General features: G+C 39.2%; 1 protein-coding gene across 1 annotated transcript; it reads right to left on the reverse strand.

Annotated features, from left to right (window-relative positions):
- Positions 1 to 1,032: 1,032 nt before the first annotated feature.
- Positions 1,033 to 9,356, reverse strand: ccnd1 (cyclin D1). Its single transcript, XM_059348807.1, has 5 exons — positions 8,975 to 9,356; positions 7,457 to 7,672; positions 6,089 to 6,248; positions 5,239 to 5,387; positions 1,033 to 4,041 (listed from the first exon to the last, which is right to left on the reverse strand). Exons 1-5 carry the CDS (start codon positions 9,170 to 9,172, stop codon positions 3,886 to 3,888), a joined length of 879 nt encoding a protein of 292 aa, XP_059204790.1. The 5' UTR covers positions 9,173 to 9,356; the 3' UTR covers positions 1,033 to 3,885.
- Between the last annotated feature and the right edge of the window lie 1,012 nt (positions 9,357 to 10,368).

Raw genomic sequence — 10,368 nt, forward strand, 5'->3', positions numbered from 1 at the left:
TGACGGCTCAGGTTTGGTCAGTTATGTTGATGGTTGTATCTTTTACAGTGTATTTAGTGTAACTGAGTTTGTGTGGTTGTCAGTCATCTTTCATCAAATTAAAAAAAAAGTGTAAATGAAATGAGCTTAGCAGCACAGCACTGCATTAGTTACAGTGGCTTGCAAAAGTATTCATCCCCCTTGGATGTTTCACCCTTTTGTTGCTTTTACACATATAATTTGGACTTTTGAAAAAGAAATTGGCAAAAGCATCAAAGTGAAAACAGATTTTTACAAAATAGTATCAATAATTAGAAATGGCTTTTGTTCTTTTGTCTTCATGTTGTAATTGTGGCAGGAATAGTGATGAACCAGAGATTGGACCTCCCAGACACAAGTTTTTATACTATAATCACTTGACACACATCAACTGTTAGTTTTCGGGTAGGTTTAGTAATTTTATTTTATTGTCAACTATTGTGTGGGTTTGTCTATTTTATATTGTATGTACTTGTTTTGTTTTTATTTGATATTTTTGTTTTTGTATAGTTCCTAATTGTGATTGTATTGAATGTTGTATGTGTTACGGACCCCAGGAAGACTAGCTGATTGCTATGGCATCAGCTAATGGGGATCCTTAATAAAATGAAATGAAATTAAACTGTACTCAGGTGATCTCCATTTCATTAACTGTGACTCTGCTGCATCAACTAGCTGAAACTCTGTTGAATTAGTTCAGTTACTTTAAAGGGGATGAATACTTATGCAATCATTTATTTTACCTTATAGGTTTTTAATTAATTGATACTATTACAAATCTGTTTTCAGTTTGATACTAAAGAGGGTTTTTTTGTAAATTATTTTTAAAAAGGCCAAATTATATTGACCATGATTTCATGTGTAAAAGCAACAAAAGGGTGAAACATCCAAGGAGGATGAATACTTTTGCATGGCACAGTAGCAGCTTCATTTACTGTCAGTGGATGTCAGTCAATAACAGACACTGCCAGTTCATCTTTTGTGGATAAGAAGAAGACAGTCAGTTTTCCAGACTCCATCTATTCATGTTTTTATTGTGTAGTCGACACATGTTGCAGACAACTGGCATGAAGTAGACAAAACTGTGTGGAATGTTTTGTAACAAAAAAGTCTATGGCTTACCAAGCACGACACTGAATCTATTTACAAACTCAAATCAACTCACTGACAGTTTGAAAATTGGAGCCAAAAGCTTTTTTCTTTTATAAATATAAAAAGGGGAAAAGGAAAAAAGGCCACTATGGGCCTAAAGGGGGATAAAGTCTCTTTCACTGAGACAGTTTAACACTCAACAGAGTTATACATATCCCATTTTCTATTATGGCACCAGTTTCAAAGCATGCCCTTGACTCACTACTTTCCATCACGGATGCTTCGTCTCAAGCAGGTTAAACAGAGCTAGTAGGCACTGAACCAACAAGTAGAATAGAATATAAAACTAAACAAATAAAAAACTAATAAAAATTAGAGAAGATATTGACTGTCACATGAGGTATTGTGGATCAAAGCATTTCTGTACATTGTCTCATTTTTCCTTGTTTTTTGGAATAGTTCGGAAAATCATATTATTTTAATTATTAGACAAACAAAAACGGATCACATAGAAACTACATAAAAACAACAAATGAGGATGTCAATAAAACAATTTTCTATGAGAAAATTCAAACCTAGAATGGCAGTATACTGACATTTTTATATATATATACACATATATATATATAAAACACCAAAGATGTAGCAGCAAACAACAGGAGAAAAGCATTGTTTTTTATCCATTACGTTTTTGTCATCTGTTTTTCTTTTTTTTAAAACACATAGCTGGGATTCATTTTCTATAGCAGCGGAATACAAGGAGTGTTTCTCTCCTACTCTCTATCCTTAATGTACAATCAGAAACCTATTTTACAGGGTTCCTACACAGTTTGACATACTTATAGAATATCAAGAGAGCCCTTCTGCTGGTACGTATCTGTCCATCATCCTATATAAAGCATACATCAACCTAGTCATGGCAACTTTGTTGTCCTATGTAGGAAACCCTGACTTGAACTCTACAGCATTAAGACACCCCTCCCTGTTGACCTTTCACCCTTTTTGCCACTTTTGCTGCCTTTTCATTCCTCGGTACACTTGCCAGTTTTGCTCTCCACATTTTTTTAGGCAAGTCCCCAAGAAACGCAGCCCACGTCTTTTAGGTTTGTGCAAAAATCAAAGTCTCAAAACTCCTTCTCTTTTTTTTTTTTTTTTCCACTTCATCCCCTTCCCAGAGTCCATGAGTCGTATTTGAACAGAAGTGGAGCGACGGAAGAGATGCCACCCTGGAGATTTAGAGCCAGAGTGGAGTTTTACTTTTACAGATATTTCTGGATGACAGGGCTGCTCTGGAGGCAGAGATAGTTCAACAGTAGGTTGAGCCATGGTTAGTTTGCAAACTAGAAAATGCAAGCTAAAAAAGAATAAATAATATGTTTTACTATATAAAAATAAAGTATTATTTTAACTATAAAAAATAATACTTCTTTTTACTTTTACTGGACCTTCAGCTTTTCAGTCCCTACGCTGAAACAATTATATGTCTTAAAATGGAAGAGCATCTTTGCCTGTATGAAACATCTGTTGAACTAAAACTCAAATCTGAGATTTAGAAGACAGCTAGAGAAAGCCATTGGCTCTATGAGACTTATGACAGTGTCAAGCAGCATACGACATTATGCCAAAATGGTCAATTATTTTGTCCCATTACAAGACTCAGATCCAGGTCTAATCCAGATCCAACTGTTTGCATGTGCTGCTCTGACTCCTCATCACCAAAAGACTCCTGTTCAAACCCCCATTCAATTTTCATGTTGTTTTACAAACTTATTCACTGTGATTTTCTTAGACAACCAGCAGCGCTAACCAAAAGTGCTTTTTAAAAACCAAAAAGAATAAAACAAAGTTGGAATGGTTAAGGTAGAACTACACAGAGAAAGGACACGTAAGAGACTGTGGATTGCTCTGCTTAGTTGTGCATCAATTTGATCTCATCAAATTAGAGCAAGCTGAACTGTTGTCAACAATTAAACAAAGAATCACATACGTCCAAGCCTTAACATCAGCAGTCCACAGTCATTAGAGTCATAAAAACAGAGCGTCTCACACTACACTTGGTTTAAAAAACAAAAAGCCTGGAAGAAAAGAGGTATAAGACTAAGAGATAAAGAGGTCTAAAATCATATATATGATAAAGTGACTAAAGATAAGCAAGCAGGGATATATGAATGTTTGCACTGCAACAAGACAAACAAGGGAGCTTGGACAGGAAGTCTAAAACCTTATACATGATGAGAGAAATAAAAACAAAAAGAGCCTCTTCTCTTTAACAAAAGTCAGATTTCAGATGACGACCTGATGACAGACAACAAGGACCTACTGTAAATTATACTTTGGGATGTTTTAGTAGGCGATTGAGTCTGCTGTAATTTAAAGATTCCTAGTTTAATATTTCAGGGAATGAGAAAAAGTATCTACTAAAATGTCTGTTTGTGGCTTGAACTCCAGCCCACACAGGTCATCAGTATTCGGTGTCTTTTCTCTCTTGTACATTTCTGTAGTGTTCATTTCTTTTCCCAGGATGCGAGGGGGACACTGGCAGGAAATGTGACTTGGGGTTTGTTGCGGAGGGCGTTCTGTCCCTTCTTGGCAGCCGTAGCGGACAGCAGGCATGTGAGTAACATGTCGCTCATGGTAGCAGCCCACCGGGAAGGAGGAGGAGGAGGGGAGGCTAAGTTCAGATGAGGAACCCCCTCCCCAGCCCACCGATCACCACACTTTGTCGACAACTTTCCCTCAATCATCAGGTCATTGTGCGTGAACTTGTCAGTCGTTTCAGATGTTGATGTCTCTGACGTCTGTCGGGGTGCAGGACAGGTCCACGTCCTCGTCCACACGTTTGGTTTCTGTTGTGTTGCTGGTCTGCTGAGCCTGTCGCAGGCTGGATTCCAGCAGGGACTCGATCTGCTCCTGACATGACCGCAAGCAGTCCTGCAAGCACACAATCAACACTGAGTCACGCCGTTCATTCATCTTTCATCATGCATGTGACTCATGGTATAATGGCGTCACAATGAATTTGAAGCACAGGCTACAGACCTCACAAAACAAGTTCATCAGACTTGTTTTGGACCTCCCCACCTTGAATCATCCCACTTTGATAAGGTGGGATGGTTGAAGGTGGAGGATCGTGTATCTCAGATGCAGTTATATGGTACATAGGAGTGTTTATGGGGAGGTACCCAATTATTAAAAAAAAAAATTTAAATGGAGTAAATGAAGTTCACCGCTATTCCACTAGGGGAAGTGTAACAGATTTTGTACCACCTAGACCATGGGTCTCAAACTCGCAGCCCGCGGGCCAATTGCGGCCCTCGTGGCGATATTTTGTGGCCCCCACCTTGATATGAAAGTTTAACGTGGGTTTTATATGAATGGCACTTTACCGTGTTGTGTGTGGAAGGTCCCTTTAATTACTTTTTTGGTAATTTTGTGTCTTTTTAAAAAAAATAATTTTGTGTCTTTTTTTGGTAATTCTGTGTCTTTTTGGTATTTTTGTGTGTTTTATTCTATAATTTTGTGTCTTTTTTTTTTTTTTTTTACTAATTTTGTGTCTTTTTATAAATATCATTTATATAGTGCCTCCAGCGGCCCCCACATAATTTCAGTTTGAGGCCCCTGACCTAGAGTTAAGATGAACATGGGTAAAGAGTCCTTTCTTTATGTTGGAACTATTCTTTGGAACAGGTTACCTGGGCAACTCAAATCAGTCAGAAGCATAAGCAGTTTTAAACAAAACTTGAAAAAATGGTTTAGACACCAATCTTAGACTGTTGGCAATTTGTATTTGTCATCTATATTTAAAACTGTAATTTATGTTTTTATGAATGATTGATGCATATATGTATGTATGTATGAATGATACATGTTTAATGTATGTATGATATGCTGCTACTTGCCGCTGTCTCCTGCCCTATAGGGACCACAATGGAAATAAGCCTTAGGGCTTTATTGTGTCCTCCCTGACTATTTCTATTTATTTATATAACGTATGGCACAGGTTGCCGTTTCATATTTTTATATCAAGAATGGTCAAATAAAATCAATCAATCATGCCGCTAACATCAAGAGCAATAAATGGCCTTTTCCATATTCAAATATGTGTTTTGAGAATGTGCGTTGGCATACCGGGTCACTGCGAATGACCTGCGACAGGAAGTTGGTGAGGTTCTGGGAGGACAAAGAGGGATCTTGGCTCTTCAGATAGAGGCCTTGAACAGCTGCCACCACGCTGCCCGCCGCCACCATGGACGGAGGACTGGCGATGAAGTTAACATCTGTGGAAATGACACAAGCATGTGTTATAACAAATGATATCTACAGCACCGTTTGAAGAGGATTGTTTAACACCATATCCATTTTATTTTTAATAGATATGATTGCCCTAAAAGATCCACAAAGTGACAGTTTCCTACATCTTCTCACAAAAAAAAAACCCCACACGATATGACTGTCTCACATCTGCCCCTCTGAACCTTCACCATTTATTAACTAATAATGACAACATGGCTGCCATGCTTAGACAGAGCAAAACCAGGAACTGGAAGTGAGCATAAAACCATTATCCCATACTGGGGTTAGGGCTTTTATCTCCAGAAAAGCTGTTTCTCGAATTTGACTGAAACTTCTATCAACCCTGTCTGGGAACCTGTGTCAGTAAGTTGTAAATGGATACGGAAACATATAGAGCATAACTAAATACAGAAAAAAGGAATATTAAATATACAAATATACAGATATGCAGGTAATATACTAAGAGCATACTAAAACAGATCAATATGTACAATTTGAAATACGAAATATGAAAAAAATCTATAAATAAGTATCAATTTATTGTCTTTGGCAAATGACAAATAACTACTTATCATAGTTTTCTGAGCAGATGAAGAAATGTTAACCTGAACAAGTTAATTTATGAAACACAATAAGATCTAAGACATGTAAGAACTTGTATTAAGACAGAAGGTTTGCAGCCTACCTGTAGCACACAGAGCTACAAAGGTCTGGGCGTGTTTCCTCAGGATCTGCTTGGTGGATGGGTAGATCTTCAGCTTGGACAGGAAGTGCTCGATGAAGTCATGAGGCGTGACTGAAGCCAGATCCCATTTCAGCTTGTTAAGAACCAGCAGCTCCATTTGCTGTGGATGGACCAGACCAGAGGTATTCAATCAGACTGAGCCAGATGTAGATGAAAATGTACTCCTTTTACATCTGCTGTGACGTGTAGTCCCTGAAACTCTAGCACCCTGTCACAGATCTCTGATTAAAGTTGACTCTTTTTTGTGACACCATTAATGTTTTCAGCTTTCTTTCTTTATCCCTGCAGTGCATAACATTCTCCAGGTTTCATTTTCCCAATAATGCATTATATTAAGCTCATTTGGAATTATACTAGATGAATAATACCAGGGGAGAGGCCTAGAGAAGTATTTTTTACTTCAGCCTACTCCCTTTTTTTCCGGACCATAATGATATATGGAAAATGCATATTGAATATTAAGTTAACTGGTTCTTATATCTATCTTATTACTTAGACAGAGCGGATGCATGTATATGTATAGGGTATATATATACATCTGTATATTGGTGTTTATGTGAGTATGTGTATGTATATGCATCTAGCCTACGCTGTTGTAGTTTATGTTGTTTATTTTTCAGTTCGAAAAGAAGAATTAATAAAAATGAAAAATTAATTAATTAAAAATTAAAATAATCCAATCCACTTCCATTTTTAGTCATTTAAAAAATGCATTGCTTACTTAGTTATGAATACTATATACAGACAGTCCCATCAACACCATAGTACTAGGTTTTAAGTATGTCTCTGTTGTGTGTAAACTTGAAGAACGTGTAAATGTGAATATGACTGTATGTATTACTAAGCTCAGTATCCCAAACAGCTGGCCAGCACTGGAAATAGTTCCACATACAATCAATGTCACAGCAAACACAAAAGAAAAGTGTGTGTTGCTTTTCTGTGTAGTTTGTCACTGCCACAAAGCGGCACCTCTGTCTAATGGCCACTAGGTGTCGCTGTGAATCAATGTTTCCCTGGCAGTCACTGAGACCATTCATGAAATCAGAGAGGCCTTCCAGTCACCATGGGAAAGTCACAGGCAGCCATTCAGATTGTCACACCAAAACTACATTTCTTTTTTGTTTTTCTTTTCATTTCAACCAAAGAATTTATCTATATCATCTCAATACGAAATCAATATTTTTCAACCACAGTGACACTGACAAACGACATGAAGTGCAAACACTGTGTGTTCTGCTCATGTGGACTCCAGTGCTGCTCATGTACTGTATGTGTTATGCAACATCCATGTCTGCAGAACTCAATTACCAGCAGCTCTCCTGGTTGGACCGAGTTGTCTGTGTAGATGCAGAGTTTCTCAGCCGTTAAGGGCACAGTTTCCTTCATCTTGGAGGCAAGAAACATGCAGGTAGCTCCCAGCAGCTGTAGTCTTGTCTTCCTGGTTGCCTCCACTGATAAAAATCTGTCCAAATAGTTCATAGCCAGCGGAAAAACCTCCTCCTCGCATTTCTGTTCCTCGCAGACCTGGGAGGTGAAAGAAGCACTTAGAGGTTGCTGTAGGTTGCTGTGGGAAAATTCCCCCATTCACATGCATTGTTAAGTCCTTGCCCCCACTGGATCTATGTCTTAATCCATGCACAGCTGTTTGCATTCAATTTCTGCGCTCTACACAATCATCCAAAACTAAATAAAAAGGAATTAACATTTTGGGCATCTAATTCAGCCTAGTTTGGAGTGTAAAATATATAATATGTGACATGCTATTTAATGGAAACTCAACATGTAACCCAAAGCATTTTAGGTCAAAAAACGATATATTTATTCGAGTATTAGTCAAACTTGTGCAGCAGGCCTAATGAAAACAGTCGGGAATTAGTCTGCAGTCAGTTCTGACTGAGACACAAAGGTGGCGTCGATGCATGTTTCACTCTCCAATTTCAACTTCGTCATCTTTTCATAAAATATTTATAAATATTTAAAAATTATCAGGCTGTGCGCAATTATCATGTAAATGATCCTCATCATGTGCCTGATCGGATGAGAGTAAAATATGTCGAATAGTGACACAGATGAATTAAAGAAAAAATAATTTCGCAGAGTAGTCTTCTTCACGTGCTGGCGACATTTCTGCTCGGCTCCCTGATGCACATTTCAGAAATTAATACAAAATATAAAACTACACAGAATTCAATTCAAAAGTTAATGTTAATGTTAAGAAACATCTACTCTATCAAATCCGACTGTTCATGTGCATGTAATACTTTCGCACTTTAACAAAATGCCCTTTTACTTATAGCGACCTTCACAGACAGCAGCGACTCTTGTGAAGCAAAACAAACTTTTCCAATTGATAGCAGTCGATCATGATGTACCAGGTAGTATGCAACAATCGTATGATATAGAAGCATTTCTGGCCGATTTAAACAACTTGCTGTCATTTCTGTAGATGTTATAGATTTTTAATTATATTAAAATCCTTTTCATATATACGACAACAAAGATGGCGCGTAATACTGGCACGGGCCAGACTGCATACGTGTACATTGCAGTTATTTTGGAATATTTTCTTCATGTAATTACATTTCAAAACCTTCTGGAAAAAGTAAGACATAATCAATAACAAATGTATTCACGGTGGGTGCGTGTCTGTAGCCAATATCTGCTCTTATAGCCGAAGGACCACCCAGATCTCATGGGGACGTACTTTTCACAGCTTTTATGTAACATGCACGGTGAATTAACAGACATTAACCTCGACACACTAGCAACAAGTTAGGATCGAAACTCGGCCACTGAAGCTGAAAGTTCAAGTGAAGTAAAACCAACCTCTAACATCCAGGTGGCAACAATTTTCCTCATTTTGGGTATAATCTCTTTCTGAACACACTTAAAGTAGTTTGGTGACGGTAGGTAGTTTTCCTCAGCCTTCAGCATAGTGTGTAGGACTCGATCGTTGAGCAGGTTGACGTCCTGGTAGGCTCTCCTGATGGAGTCTACTTCGCAGCACAGCAGCTGGTCTTCCATAGTACTTGTATTGATATTATTATTATCACTGCCGATATAATTCTCACGATCGCCCTATTTAAATATCACCGTGTTGTGAAAAAGCAAGCTAGAAGAGATAGAAGGCTGCTCCGGTGGTTTTAAATCACTTTCTTTTTGCTGGGCTGCTGCTGCTGCTGCTGCTGCTGCCTTGTTGCTCCTCCGGTGTGCGCGAGCCCTCTGAAGCACAAAACGCTTCCCCCCGCGAGACAAAAACCCCTGCCTCGCGCTCACCAAACATGTACAGGCCCCCGCGCGCGCGAACACACACACACACACACACACACACACATACACACACACACACACACACACACACACACACACACACAAAGTTTATCGGCAAGCACGCACGAGAGGAGGAGGTGGTGCGGTGCGGTGGGTGCGCGATGACGTCAGCTGTTGTTAGGGGGAGGTGTGTGTGTGTGTGTGTTGGGGGGGATCAAAGAGACAAGCAGTCTGCTGCGCGCGAGGAAGGGATTCTATTATATACATATGTATATAAGGAAAGGGAGAGAGAGGAGGAGAGGAGGACCCCCGCCTGGCTGCCCCCTCCTCCTATAGCCTGGGAGCTGCTGAGGAGGTGGGAGGTCCGACCGGGGCTGAGTCTGGGGGCTGGACGTCTGTCCCCGGTGGAAGAGGGCTGGCCGGAGGAAAGTGGCAGCTCGGCGTCGGTAGGGGGCGATAACGGCTTACACCCCTTCTTCCTCTGTCTCCCCAAGAGTCACTAAAGCACCAAGTCTAGTTCTCAACTCACTGAGCTGAACATGAGGTGAGCACATGGGACAGTAGTCAGTCTGAGACACACAGCACTGCTAAAACTTTGTATTATATCAGACTTTACCACCTAGTTTAATCATGGTTGTTGGCGATAGATAGATAGATAGATAGATAGATAGATAGATAGATAGAAAACACAATACATCAAGAAAACCTAGTTAAAGCCCGGTCGTCTAGTTGACCAGGTACATAGCCTAGTTAACTAAAGGCCTGTCTAAACAGATATGACTTAAGTTGACATTTAAAAGAAAAAAGAAAGATAGATAGGAATTGGATTGAATATCAGCTTATACTTCACATCACTCAAAAACACAAAAAGCTGTCTCTTACATGCAATCTTTCTCTCTCTCTCTCTCTCTCTCTCTCTCTCTCTCGCTCTCTCTCTCTCACACACACAC

This window comes from Centropristis striata, chromosome 2 (assembly GCF_030273125.1).
Source record: "Centropristis striata isolate RG_2023a ecotype Rhode Island chromosome 2, C.striata_1.0, whole genome shotgun sequence".
In the NCBI taxonomy this organism is placed as follows: Eukaryota; Metazoa; Chordata; class Actinopteri; order Perciformes; family Serranidae; genus Centropristis; species Centropristis striata.

Coding starts and splice junctions, on each gene's coding strand:
- ccnd1 (XM_059348807.1), bottom strand. CDS start 9,172: ATGGAAGACCAGCTGCTGTGCTGCGAAGTAGACTCCATCAGGAGAGCC. Junction 7,673..8,974: donor TTGCCACCTGGATGTTAGAG/GTTGGTTTTACT, acceptor TTCACCTCCCAG/GTCTGCGAGGAACAGAAATG. Junction 5,388..6,088: donor TGTAGCTCTGTGTGCTACAG/GTAGGCTGCAAA, acceptor TCATTTCCACAG/ATGTTAACTTCATCGCCAGT.